The following is a 15,368-nucleotide window of genomic DNA, read 5'->3' on the forward strand; positions in this document are numbered from 1 at the left end:
AAGAGACAGATGCAACATAGGCAGGGCATAATGATCCACTGTGTTAAATACACAAACACTGTCTCCAGACTGTAGAATAGAACCAAGATTTCACAGATGCCTGCACTCTTTTGTTTTCAACCAGTTTCTGTGACATCTACTAACAACTACATCCTTTTCTCTCCTAACTGGCTAGTCTACAAAAGAGACTATAATCCAGTGCTATCAGCAACTCCAACTGATCAAGTAATTGGAATTGTGATTCCAAATTTTCATAATGATCCACACAGGAATCAATCACTTCTGAGTAAAGGAATACCCTTCTCTTTACGGTTTTGTTTGAAAGTTTTCAAAAATCACCTTTTCAGAACTGCACAAGAAATAATAAAGTTATAAAAACACTCAGAAGCTAGAAAATTACAGCATTACAACTGCTCATGGATCCTGTCTAGTCTTCTACTGTATGCTTAGCAATACTAACTTTTCACAGAGATATCACCCTCCCTTCTCTGCAGATCACCACATTTCTAAAGAGATCATTTTATCTCTCTCCCTTAAGATTTACGGTTTTTCCCCTCTGTCTGAGCACAAGGCCAAGGAGAAGAAACCCCAGGTTGCACCACAGACCAGGAGCAGCCTCTGCAGCTGTGAAGCACAGCTGCACTGTGGGCTACTATCCCAGTGCATCCCAACCAAGCTACTGGGTAGTTATAACCTCTTCTAGTTAGTTCCCAGTTCACCAACTGAAAACCAAAAGATAAAGCCAGACACAGATCACAAACTTCCAATCTGTCATGCTGTAATCCTGCAAGGTTAAAAATTAAAGTTCTCTGCTGCCAGGAAGACCAGATTCACTGAGGCTTCCCAGAGGTTTCGAATACCCACTTCTCATTCCTGAAGGAATAAAACAACAAAACATAAACTTTTACTTAAAAAGTGACATGCTTAAAATATAGCAACTCAGTTACAGAGGGTTTTATTGGTCACTCTGGGTCTTAAACACACTATCTTCTAAGATGTTGAGATGTTGATGGTGAGGTAAGTAAAATAAAAGTGTCTTGATCTATTTTTTAAATTCCCCTAGAACTTCATAAATTGTTTTCTTACCAGGATTTTTTATTTTCAGAGACATCATCCTACTACCCACCAGACTACCAGGTTACAAATGTCTCTTCTCATGGTTAGAAGCAAAGACTTCATGTATGAGATGAAAAACTGTAACCACACTCAATCTATCATCACAGCCTAAATACCTAACCATGTATAGTGAACTCTGCAAAAAGGCCTAAACCTTTACCTTTCTTAGGGTAGGGGTGGCAGTTTTGACACTGGACATCAGGGTCTCCAGATGCAAACAAGTTCAATGCCTTTGGCTTTTTCAGTCACTAGTCAGGTTATTCCTTTCACTGGCATTCACGAACTTTAATGCATAGAATGCTTGAACCAAAGGGTAAATGAAAACATTTTAAAAACTCCCACCACTATAAACAGCTTTTCTCATTACTAAAGAGGATTATTTAATTAATAAATATTAAATTCTTATTTTAACTTTTTCATTACATAAGCAATAGGAAGTCCAATTTTTACTTTTAAGCTTCTATTTCTTTTAGTGAAATGGAATTTACAAAGAAAATTCCTTAATTTATCCAGAAATGTTTCAAGAGAAATACCACAGTTTAGTCCAACCTAAAAATAGACTGCGCAGTCTAAGTACAAAGTAAGAAACTGCACATTCTCTTCTGTGCAGTTTACAAAGAATCAGAGAGATGAATGGCACTGAATTCAGGTATTTCTGATGTTACCACTTCTCATTTGTTTCTCATCAGTCTAAAGGTTTGACATAGAAGACCATCAGATGGCAAATTACCCAGTTACAATTTGATAGAACCACAAAATTCTAAACCACAAAATTTTTCTGTGTTCCCAAGGATCAAACAGCAGTATGTCAAATATTAAGATAAAATACCTAATATTTCTCTTGTCTCAGGCATAAAATACTTATTTCATAATCATAACTTCTTGAACTGTATGCTAGAAGTTGATTATACTGCATAATTCTAATTTATATATACATACGTATACGTAGTATATAATATAAAGACAGTACGTGAGTAAGTACATATATATTAAATATAAATTATCTAACTCTAATGATTAGGGCACATAGCAATGTATAGGAAATGTCCGTTAGAAGGAACACAGGTTCTCTTTTTTCTAAATAGTGCAGAGTGACGCATCAGAAGCAGAACAGGACCTCAATATTTTACTAGGAGATATTCCTCAATACTCCAAGTCTGTGACTCTTAAATTAGAATTAGCGTATTGTAATTACAGCCATATATATAACCACAACTACAAATCAGTGAGGGCAGAAAGGCAAGATGAGCATAAATGCCTCTAGTTATGCTGTTACTTTATAAATATATTGAAGGACCAATCTCTGAGTTTGCTGTGGAGGTGAAGAGACAAAAGCACAAAAGAGATGTTTTAAGGAATCAGCTTTCTCAGAGGTAATTAAATTACATTTCCAATTAGACCACAGTATGAATGTTTTCCTTGCTGCAGAATTATAAACCAGAACAAGCAGAAACTGTAACAGATGTTCCATCATAGTCTGAATCATGGAGAGGTAAGGGCTGATGACAGTTGCATGCACTTACCTCAAACAATATAAATAGACAATACTATTTGTTTCTAAAGTAAGTAGCACAGCATAGAATGATTTTCAGGATGATACAGTAGATCACATTTACATGAACATACACATGATGGAAACAACTCAATACAAACAAAGGGAAATAAAACCCCTCTAGTACAGTTCTGTTGAAGAAAAAACAGATTCACTCAGAGGCTAGGTGATACTTGTTTAGCATCCCAGCTATCTCCACTGATAAGCCATTGTCTTCACCAGCTACAGTGTTAGGGACTGAGAATACTGCTACTAAATATACAAATAACATTCAGCCATTGTGACACGTTACAACAGACCAATGCAAATTTTAATGTAATTAAACTGTCTCTGCATATTTTCAGAAAACAATGCTTTAGTGAGTGGGCCTGCTTATGCTCCAGCTTGTGCAAGTTGTGTATACAGTCTCAATTCAGTCATACTGTGTTGACACAGACACTGGGTCAGGTTCTGACCACTCAATTGCATCCTCTTAGCTCAGGCAAACCTCTGAGAACAACTGAAACAATCTGTCTTCAAGTATCATGCATATACATCATGCTTACGTTCAATTACATCTTTTGTTTCAGAGCACAGTCTTCACATGATCTTTGAAAAGGAGATTCAGCTTTCTGATGCCAACTAAACAAAGGTTAGGATGCCCAGCAAACAACTCTGAAGACCTCCAATCATCTGTTTAGATGTACTCTCTTCCTCTTTCAGAATTAGCTGACACTGCTATGATTCACACATGATCTACAGGACAAAAGGCATATCTCTTAAATGCTCTGAATCACTCCTACCTCTCTCATCTGCAATCTAGACATCCAGTTTCGACAGCAGAAATTGCATCTCCTTAATCATCCCTAGCCAATTATCTACTTTTCAGGTACTCTCAAAAGGAAGGTAGATTCTGACATGATGTCAACTTAAGTGGTGATTACTCATTTTTTATAGAATGGACCAAGTCAAGATGTACTGAACTGGGGAATGCGCAAACACAAGGAGAGAGTATTTGTACCAACATTACACCATTTGATGCATAAGCTGGAAGGTATGCAATGAAAAAGATATGCAGGACACTGCAGGAATAGAAAAATACATCGCAGAAAAGACACTTAAATTCTTTCTTGGAAGAACAAAATCCTCTCCTCCTTCTGCAGTTAAGATATCTAAGGAAGTAACTTAAGTAATCATTTTTTTACATAGTAACTGTATTATCACCTTTGAATTATCCTGTGATACTCTGATTATGTTATTACTAATCATCTTTTCCTCTTCATAATGCTGGTTTTTACACCCTGTACTGAAGCCATGGCACTGGCATCAGTCTGCTTTCTGGTGCTCAAAGCAAATGTATCCTTTCAAACTGTCTTGATGTGTTGACAAATGTTTGCATTAACATCCTGACTTTCTCAAACACATTAATTACCTGAAATTACTCAGTTTCCCTCTCCCAGATCAAATATGGAATCTGTGTAGCATTCAGCTACTGCCAAAGGCAGTTCTAAGTATAGCCCCAGTTTGCAAAACAACTTATGATGTAAAATTCACTGCAAATCAGACTCAGAACACACAGAGTCTTTACCTAGGTCTTGTAAGGTTGTGATTGGGATAGCTGCATTTGTTAGCATAGACAGGGCAAATTTTTTTACTGTTTCATGGGAAACCTGTTTTTTTTCCAGTCAAAGAATTTCTATTGAAGGCAATAATGGAAATACTGGTACCACCTGCAAGGTCAGGGACCCACAGCCAGACCTATAGGAACACCAATGAGTAAAAAAACAAGGGAGCTGCCATCAAGAACAGTAAAACCTACCAAGCAATTTCCATGTGAAAGCAATGACACTACATCTCCTGGATGATTTCTATTCCGATCAGGTGACAACTATCATGAAGCTATTTCCTTATGCCAGGAGGTTATTATGGTTTTCCTGTAGTTCATGCCTTCCTGCATGGAACCTGTACATGGAAGTATGAATTTCACACCATAATTTTTGTTTTTAAAGCCAAACAAAATGATAACCACAGATTTCTAAGAAGACAGAATTGATCTCTTTAGTTCTAATATTTGAAGACTATGTAGTTCTAATATTTGAAGACCTCAAATGCAGGTAAAATTCTTCTTTTTTAAATTTGTGTAGATTTATTTTTTTTAATTATACAGATGTCTTGACAGCCAAAATATTTTATGGACAGATTCCTAGGGCACTAAGTTTCAATATTTATGGCTTAGGTGATATTTCTTTGTAAAATATATTAAATTTGCAGGAAGCTACAGAGTGACATAAATCTTACTTCAAGACATGTTCCCATAGCTCAATTCAATTGCATATAACAAATAGATTTCCACAAATATACTGTCAGTATTTGGCATAAAACATGCACACTATGGAAGTTTTGATTTATGCATACCATCACCTTGTAAGAGAAACATAACTTCCTGATTACTTCAAGAAAATGATGACAGCTTTGTACTTGGTCATCAATAGAAATCTTACCTATCCCAATCAGATTTCACTCTGTCTAGCACCAACTGATTCACACCATGACTGACAAACATGGTGCTAAGGTGAAGCCTTCCTTCAGTACACCAATATCAGCTGAAATTAAACAAGATTATCCAGCCCCTTCTACCCCTTAGGTAGAGGTTATCAGTCCCTCCTTCTGGCCTAAAATAAGGACAGTTTCATCCATGCAACTTTCAGCAGGTACCTTTCTTATTTTTGATTATGTCAAATACTGGCATACTACAGGATTTCTTTATTACCTAACTTCAGTTATCTTTGGTGCAATTTAAGCCACTTAACTCCTCTTTTTGCTGACATAAGGGGGTTATTCCCTTCCTCTTTTTTAATGTATTTGATGACCAGAGTTTTTATTCCATCAAATTTTCTCTTTCTTACCCAAGAAGCAGTTTGCTTCTCTAAGCTTAAGGACACTAACCTGTAAAGAAAATCAGTACTGATGAAATGAACAAAAGGCCTTAATTTATCTCACATTTATTAACATCAATGAGGGTGTAGATATTACCTAGCTTAGGCTGACTTCATTTAGCTGTATGTAATTCCAAGGTACCAATGAATAAGAGCTTACAGCTTCCTCTTCTACTTTCTTAGTTCATACTTCTTCTTGAAAAGCTGTTCCAACTGACCAATATACCATTTGGTATAGTAAAGTGGTAACAGCATAGAGTAAGAAAAAGTTAGGGAATACATTAATCTTACTTATGTTAGCTACCTGTAAAACCCAAAGCTTTTATTCCTTCACATTTATGTTAAATACTCAGCTCCCTGTTTCAGGTAGTTAAGTCAGATTTCACAGTCAGGATTTCAGGTGGTTTCCACTTATAATATGTGCACAATGGCTACCACAGAGACAGAGTATAGTCTACAACAGCTTCTCATGACCTAAAGTAGAAGCTGCACCAGATCAAATTTAAGCTTATTTTCCAGTGGGCAGTCTTCCAGACCACAAAAACTACCACCATTCACAGACTGCTGCTGTGCAGGTTCAATGTCCAGGGTTTTAAAATTTCGTAACATTTACCCTTCACATAAAACAATTTATACAGTATACTGAATGAAAACCTATATATATGTATATGTATACTAATGCTTACAAAAATCAAAAATCAGGGTCAAGGTTTCCAGAGCAACATGAAGCCCTGGTGTCTTCTAGTTACAAGGTACTCTTCACATGGTCCCATAGCACTGAAAAACGTGACAGACTATTTGGCAAATGAGATATGACACTGAGTATCTTACACCCTTCCAATCTGTGAAGTATAGTTTTCACCTGGAAGTTTTATTACATCCAGAATTCAAGATTATAACCTGTCAAGGTGTTGAAATTCCTTACCACATACACACTGTACTGCATATTTTCAACACATACTGTGCTGCATATTCCCTGACAAAGACATGACAGAAGTTTATAGAAAAAGGGAGATGAAAGTGTAGATGAGATGAAATTTGACACCCAATGTAACTTAATGAGAAAGATCAAATAAAAAAACTTGATTCTTCACATCAACCAAGCTGAGAAACTCACCATTACAGGATACTGTGAAGATTTCAAAGGTCCACAGCTTCAGAGACTGAGCAAAATCATGGAAGATGGGAATCCATCAAAAGCTACTAGACACAAAGACATCATCTTTGCCTCAGGAAGTCCTCCAGTCTCTAGCACCTCAGAAAATATACGCAGTATCATTGTCAAATCCTGTTATCCCTAAATTGTGTTGAGATGACTGCTGGTGTCCAAATTGAAGTAAACGGAAAAAATTACTTAGTACTTCTGTTGAGCCGAGGAATATAATCAGAATTAAAGAAAGTATAGTACATTCAGAAAATTCGAAAAAAATTTAATATAAAATCATTATATATCATAGGTTACAACATACAGTACATAGGCATGACTATGCACATATGTACTATACACTACATGTGTAATTGCATACATATTCACTTATAAATAATTACTTGTAAAATGTAATTCTGTATCACTATAAATATGAATTCATCATTTTACCTTTAAATTCATGGAATTACCATATTTTGTGGCATAATGCCGTCAAAGTTCAAATAAAATAGTTATAGTGCAACTTACATAGAAAATTTTCATTTTACTACACTACAAGATTTAGCAGTGGATGGTTCATCTCAATCATCTGCACTGTATTTTTTCCACAAAAAAGTTTCATTTCTTTTCCAAAGAGAACTTTCACACACTTCTCTCTCTTCTGTCACTGTGGAATGAGGGGCTCTTTCACAAAGCTTCTCTATGACTGCTATATCTGTGAGCTTTTTGAGGCTGTCCTCATTCTGTTCATTCAGCATATCCCAGAAATCTTTTGGTCTCCCCTTTGATTTTTCTGCTTGTCCTGAAGAATATGTCCTTGGTGATCCTGTAGACCCATTTCCATAATTTCTGAAGATTTCACTGAGAATAGAGGTATCTCCAAGTAAGTCCACAAAAGAATTTTTCCTGCAAATCTGAGCTTTTCTTTCTCCATTTTCTGACTGAGACATGGATCTTTCCTTTGGCAGCTGTGTTTCTTCTGAGTCTTGCTGTCCTTCACAACTTTTTACAGACAGCACCTCAATTATTTCTGATTTACTGCTTCGTGAGCCAGATGCCATAAAATCCTTGAATGCCTGACTGTTTCTTCTTTGGATATGTTGAGTAGCAATAGTGGGTGATTGTTTATATTTTGCATCAACAAGCATATCTTGCAAGTAGGAGTTCCTGTGAAGCTGTTTTGCTTCTCCCTTATGGACCTCCTGGGTCTGTGTTTCTGTAGTTCCACTCAGAAGCAGTCCTTTAGCTGATGAAGGTCTAGACTCGGATCTTCCAAAATTAACAATGGATTTTCTTTTTCTGAAGCGTGTTTTACCCCGTTCACTTTCCTCACAGTTATGTGAAGCTTCTGCTGGTTTTTCAAGAGAGAAGAAAGACTCCATCTCTGGATGCTTGGAAACATAGAATTCCTTCAACATTTTCTGCCTGGTTTCTGATGTAGCTTTTGCAATGTGTTCCGCAAGGTCCTTCACTGATCCCATATTAAAGTGAGATACCATTTCCTCAAATTGTCTCCTGTAATTATCAAGAAGGAAAAATGTGTTATGCTGACATCCTTAACAAGGGGTGGGGGAAATGGGGAGGAAATAATTGTTCCAAGTCCTTTTAAAAAAGACTTGCTAAACAAAAATTGGATAAATGCATGCACAGGAGACATTGTCTGCATCATCCTACCCCAGTGAATTATGGAATATTTGTTTCTGCTAAAAAGCCAACCTCTAATTAAAACAGATCACTCTAGTTGAGTGATCAACAATCCCCCGTTGGAGAAAAGATATGAAATATGTTGCCTTTCCTGTTATGAAGGCTCCAAAAGGCAGTAAAATTTAACCCTGTTTGCCTCCAATACCACTTGACTGGGTAGCTCCAATCATTTGAGTGTGGTGACTGCAGACAGCTCCCCACTCTGCCCTCCAATTACAACAAACTGAGACATGTAATCACCCTCATTCACTCCATGGCACATCCACATGTACTACAAAGTCTAGCTGCATGCCAGGTGCTAACAAACAATCTGCTCAATGCTCAAGAGTGAATTGTTTCAGCTTTTTGCTAGATATGGCTTTAAATCTTGGAATAACAGCCTAAGTCACTTCACCACCTTTGAAAATTTTACCTCAATAGATTTTTTCATAACTAATTAAGATTTTGAACATTTTTAGAATTAAGAGTTCTCCTTTACCTGCATAATAAATATTTATAATTTTCAGTGTCTATAATAGTAAAAAAACCGAACAATTATTGGCACTTTGACAATAACAGTAGGGATAACTGAAGCCAGTTAGTGGATATGACAGCTTCTGAATGCTTACAGGCATTACCTAGATACCAACTTTCATATAGTAATTTACTTGTCTCAAGGCAAATTGAAAATATTTACCAAATACCTATTCTGTAGATTTGACTACGCAGCTACAGCTTTCCACTTTCTATTTCCACAAACCATCAGGCTATTTTTATTGAATTTCTATCTGCATAACAATGGAAATCAATATTCGTATTAATAACAGCAATCATTTGGGAAAACAGAAAACAAGGAAACAAAAAATTATTATCCCTCCAAAAATAACAGAGGGAAAAAAGCATTAAAAGAAATATTGAAAAATACTGAGCCCCATGCTAAAAAGAAACATGAAGCCCTTTTTTTTAACAGCCATTCAATGCAAGTGATGAGATCTGGGCAAAATCAGTAGGCAGTCAGAAGCTAATGTTATAAACTGCCTCCTTTCTATACAGTTTAAACACTGTTTTGTAGTAGCCCATGATGCACATAATACAAATACTCATGGTCATGACATCTACAGAGTTATGTAATATATGACCATTGAATCAACACGTTCAAGTAATTTGTGGATTCAATTAATTTTATTAATCAATTACAGTACTCAGAGTAGTGTGAGTCTAAGTTTCCCACTAATTCCACTCTTGCCATAGAAAATAACAGTATTGCCTCAGCAGGGTTGAAACAAAGACAAATGCAACTACTCAAAAGGAAATTTGTTTCAACCTTAGAATTTTACTTCCAAGTCACCAAAGCAGTCTCACCTGCGTATTCCTTTGGGTGTCCTTCCAATCAAGAAGGTGGTCGAACCTACTCTGTGTACTTTTTTGCTTCTCTGGGTCACAGGATGTGTAACATATAGATGCTGTTGCTTACTGTTCTTCAACATTTCTTGCCTTTCCTTAACAACTTTCTTCTCTGAAGTATTGTCTTCTGGAACTTCATAATTTTTCTAGTAAAAGGAGACATGGAAGTCATTAGAACAGCTGTGCCTCTGATGTAACAATGCAACCAACTGCACCCAATTCTGTCCCTTGTAACTAGCATTACTAGACTGAACACTAGGATTGGGATTTGGAGCTGAAATGCACACTCCCTGCTCAGTCACAAAATTCCAGAGACATTGAAGGGAAGTCTTGGTTCTCTGACATCTTGCACAAAAATATGATCCTATTTAAACCTGAATTATTTTTCTTAAACTCTCACAAATTCTCACCAAAATTTCCCCTTTGCCAACACATAGCAGCTTAGTGATATCCTCAGTCTCCCTACAGACTCTACTTTAGAGATTAAATCAAAAATTGCATTCACACCTTGTCATTTGCTGTTCAAAATCTGGTTTCAAATCTACACTGTTTCTTCCCAATGTTTTTCTACTTGATCCATGTCCATTTCCTTTATTTTCATGGGCTGCTCACAATGTTCTTGAGCCTTAGGATCTCACATGTGTTCTCACTCCACTACTTTGGTAAGTAACCTCAAACTAGCATACAGAGAAAGATGTTAATATTACAGAACCTAGAGACATAAATTTTCACTGTAAGACAAATGTACAGCTCCAAAGACCAAAATTTTACTTCAACATTATGTTACTCTAAACTACACTGAAAGCCCATCCCAATTAAGATAAAAACTCTATTCTCCCAATAATAGTATAATACTAGTAACAAAATTAAGACTGAATTAGTAGATGTTATCTACAGGATAAATATTCTACAGTTCTCTTGCTGGTTCTATATATATTTGTTAATTTTTTACTTGGAAAATGTATTTTCAAAGAAGAAAGAAACCATGGTCTTAAAAATATTTATTTTTATGGATTTTTTTCATGAAAAATACCTACAGTATTCTTATCTCACTATGATATGACAGACTATTTTTCACTCTGTTAGGAAATTAGGGCTGTATAATTTAATTCAAGAAAATATAACTTGATTCAAGAAAGTATAACTTGAATAGAATACAAGGCAAACCATGTAAATGTCTGTGTTAAAGTTATGTTAAACCCCCATAAATGTACATCAATCTACCTCTCATTAAACAAGACCAAAGTATATAAGGCAGTAATACTTTGGTTTACACATCTGTTCAAACAAAGAAGAGTTTTAATATCTTTGGGAAAAAAGCCAAATGTTTTAAACACACTGAAAGTCATAAAATTGCTTGTCTTTGCAAAGAACCACATTTAATGTCAGAAGTATTATTAATTGCATATAAATGTACAAAGGCAATACTGAGTTCTGGAAGCATAAAATTTTAGGTACACTGCACCACCCAAAAGAACAACATAAAAATACCACCAAATATATACAAAGAGCATGTCTTCTTCTACTTAAATAAGTTGTTTAAAGGTGGGGTTTTTTTAACTCATGGCAGAAATAGTTACTGTAAAAAAAAATTATTGCAAGAACTGCAGGAGCAAATTCCAGTGAAAGTCTGCAGCCATTGTGAGTTACTCCTGAAAAACTTCCCAGCTCCCCAGAGCAAAGGCAATTGGTTACAGGATACTCAGTAAGGCTGAAACACAACAACTGACTCTGCTGAACGGGCAAACATTTTAGGAAGCCCAATACCCAGCTCCTAAACCCAGGAACTTATTTTTTTTTTAAATAAACATTTTGTTTTAAAACACTTAAGTTTTTTTAGATGGCTTCATGTTTGTTAAAGGTCAAATCTGATGTTTATTACTCTGAATGACACAATGTGTGACAGGGTCTATGTATAAGTAAGACTTGAAAAATGAGATGAAAATATTCTAACTTTCTATTAGCATTACTATCAAAAAGTGAAAACTTCAGTCAATATTCCAGTGCTGTCAATATTCTACACTATTTTGCTTTCTTTTGAATCTGACTTTGTGTGTGGCTCTCCTAAATTCATTCATCTCATGGACAGTATATTTTCAATTATCTTTCAATATCTGCCCTCTGAATCACTGATCTCTTAATGAAAATTTCTTTTCAACAGCTTTCTGTATTTTTCTGTTCCCCAAGCCCTTTCACTGACAAATTACTGTGTCCACATTCCTCGCTTCTACGTGAAATGCCATGTATAGTGCTGGTCATGCTTACACGAATTATCACACTTATCACACACATAAGACAATCTCACGAAGCAAGACTGAAATCAAGACAACTTGATTCAGGTAGAAGCCTCTGACTCTTGTTCTGCTACAGACACTAGCACATTTAATCTGCTTGTACTACTGAATGTCACACTCTGTATGACACTCAATATGTCATACTTGGGTATAGTATGATGGAATAATAAAGGAAACAGAACTCCTTCTGTATGCTGTATGTTAAAAGAATACTGACAGACAGAAATGACAACAATCAGGAAAGTCTTTACTAAATATTTAAATGCATTAAACGCAATATGCCTTTGTAGTGCATGTTATAAAATTTCTATGGATCAAAGTGGAAAATTTCACTTAAACTGAACCAATACTTTTTTGTCATCTGAAAAATTATATTTGTCTATATTGAATTATCTGTAACACCATTATACATTGCGGTTTTCACAAATGTGAGGGGGAGGGGCACAAGGTGCAGCAAAATAATTACACTGACATCAAAGATAAAAAATTTTGATTGAATTACTGAATGCAGCATCTTTATTACTTTATTAAACTTTGTCCACTTCCATTTTGTCAAGAAAACCTTCACAGCAAGTTCAAAAGAAATGTACACTTAATTTACTTTCAAAGGCATATATATAAGACAAAGACCATGCAAGCAGTTTAGCAGAAGGCAGTGTTTTTTAACTGAAAAATGAAATGAGAAAAAGTTACACTCCAGAAATATCCAACTAAATGCAAAGAAAAAGTTAATAAAAGTACAATAACGTGAAATTATTAAGTGCTATTTTGAACTACGGAAAAACCCACAAAACTGTAGTCAGTCCTTTCTGTCTTATCCTTGTTCTCTTCTCCTATTCCCCCTTGATCTACTACACTTAAGACAATTTTTATATATTGCAATGGAATGAAGACTAAGTAGTTGTTCCGAAAATGGTTTCTAAAGTATTCAGAAGACTCAGGGATTATTACTACAATGGAAAAATACTCCAAAGAAAGTATATATTGACCCCTTTCACGTTCCATTTAGTCTATGATGGTTTTGATCCCTTCTTTTGTTATGCAATTCCCTTACTCTTGAAAGTATACATTGAGTTTTGCATACCAATAATGAGTTTTGATTCCTTTGAATTATACATTACATAATGCAGCAATCAAGAGTGTAGCAAAAATGCTAGACTATCTGCACATTAAGTGTCACAGAACCCATTTAAGGGTAACACTCTTCAAGAAGAATGGCAGCAGTAATACCTACTTCAAGTTTCCATCTTGAATCTACAACTCTTGGACCTGTTAGCTCTGTATGGCAACCTGTCTCCTGATCCCTAGTTACAGCAGTTATTTAAAAACACTATAAACCTACCAAATCAAACTTTGGTCTATCTTTGACAGTACGAGACTTCAGTATCTGTCCTTGTAACACACATAAAGAGGCAGCTCTATACTCTGGAACAATGAATGCTAGTCCACGCATAAGCATCATCTGACATGACTGAGATGACTGGACACCTTAAGCCAGTAAATTCCTTTTCTTTAGTTCCTTCAAGCAAGGCAAAGGACAACAATGTTTCACTTTTTTAAATAGAGCAAGATGAAAAGGTAAGGGAGAGTAAGTGGGCAGAAGCTGGGAGTAAGATTAAGTAGAGAAACAGAGACACTTGTTTTTTAAACTGTCTAATGTCTGTGGCAGTTTGTTAGGAAATCAGACGTGGAGGAAAATGAACGTCCTTCAGAAGCCTGAAGCTGAAATGTTTGCATAATTATTCTTCAGCCATAGTTGCACCATGTTCAAGCACCTTCCTCTCTTTTAATACTTCATTACCCAAAGTATCCCTGCAGTAACTAATTTGCCAAATACTGACTTCCAATCATCAATAAACCCTCTGACTTGCCCCCAGTGTTATAAGACTTTTCTCCTTAGGAGTGCATGAAACCACTGCTGTCAGATATCCAAGATATTTATCATTGCAGTTGCATTACTTACATTTCTATAATAAACAAGAATAGCCTTCTAAAATGTCTAGTTGCCTTGCAGTCACCCAAAAAACAGAAAAGAAAGACACAGTAAATTCAGTATGACTAACCTCTTGAAATACTTCTTACAACAAATAACAAACCATTACGCCATATCTTGATTTATATTTTCCCACTTCCCTCAAAACTTGAGAAAACACATGACTTTCCCAATACACTGAGAGTTGAAGTTGGTTTTGGATTATTGTTATTAATTTGATGATTTGATACTGCATTCTAGTGTCTTTATCTACAATTCTAAATTATTTCAACTAATCTTTTTCCCCTTTGCAGTTTTTCCTTGTGGTTTTTTGGTCTGGTTTGGAGGTTTTTGTTGGTTTGGGTTTTTTTCCCCTAGCAATTTTTCCAGTTATACATATTAGTTATTATGACCCTTCTATAAGCTTTTCTTGAACATATGCTATTGCTAAATGTTATTTTAATTTACCAATGTTTCTTTGCTGTCAGGATGTACACAAAGTACCAAGAAATGTTTGATACCTGACTGTCCATTCTTGGTCTTGTTTCCTTCTCTCTTCTACACAGACTGATAGAGCAGTTTGAGTTGGAAGGGGACGTTTTAAACCCAATCTAGTACATGTCACACAAGAATTTCTTCCTAAATTATTCTGTAGGTCAAGGAAGATAAATTGTAATAAATTTCACGCAGTTTCTTTAAAAATGAGGTCCACATGGTGAAGACAAAAAATACAATTAGCAAAAAAAAGTAACTACTTTCACATGAATTTTAAATAAACTAGAATTACTTTTTTACTTGCCAAGAATACACTACTGAACAAAATGTACTTCAGAGATGTATGGTGAGTTAAAAATTCCAGTTTGAAATGAGTCTTACAATATTTCAAAACTACTTTTGACATGGACATTAGTTTTTCCTTTGAATTTAGCTTTTTTAATGGAAAAGCAGTCTCTGAATGAATGCATCTGCTGTTCTAAAAAAATAAGGTTGTAGAATCAGAATTACAAGTAATATACAGTCAACAGTCAATACCTTAATTGTCTTAGAAAATGAAGGTAACCTACCTTAACATTTTAGAATACTTTAGGATAACTATATTTATATCAAGCTTTCTGAATTAAACAAAGCATGTTTGGTATGATTTCAAGTGTATCTAATATTTCAATGTATCCCAGCAGACTAACAGCAGAAATATTTTTCAAGTTATAAAAACTGTTAAGAATATTACATATCTAAATTACTCCTCCAAAATATTTTGCCAGCACCAACACCCCAGTAGAATTAA

At 35.4% G+C, this 15,368-nt stretch overlaps 1 protein-coding gene across 1 annotated transcript in view; it reads right to left on the reverse strand.

Moving 5' to 3' along the window:
- Positions 1 to 6,992: 6,992 nt before the first annotated feature.
- The window catches only part of ERCC6L2 (ERCC excision repair 6 like 2), a 51,955-nt gene continuing 43,579 nt past the window's right edge, over positions 6,993 to 15,368 (reverse strand). Inside the window, exons 18-19 of the mRNA XM_059492396.1 lie at positions 9,776 to 9,963; positions 6,993 to 8,245 (exon numbers count right to left, since the gene is read on the reverse strand). Coding sequence (XP_059348379.1) covers positions 7,312 to 8,245; positions 9,776 to 9,963 — 1,122 coding nt within the window. The 3' untranslated portion in view covers positions 6,993 to 7,311. The remainder of the gene's footprint in view (positions 8,246 to 9,775; positions 9,964 to 15,368) is intronic.

This window comes from Ammospiza nelsoni, chromosome Z, assembly GCF_027579445.1.
Source record: "Ammospiza nelsoni isolate bAmmNel1 chromosome Z, bAmmNel1.pri, whole genome shotgun sequence".
Taxonomy (NCBI): Eukaryota; Metazoa; Chordata; class Aves; order Passeriformes; family Passerellidae; genus Ammospiza; species Ammospiza nelsoni.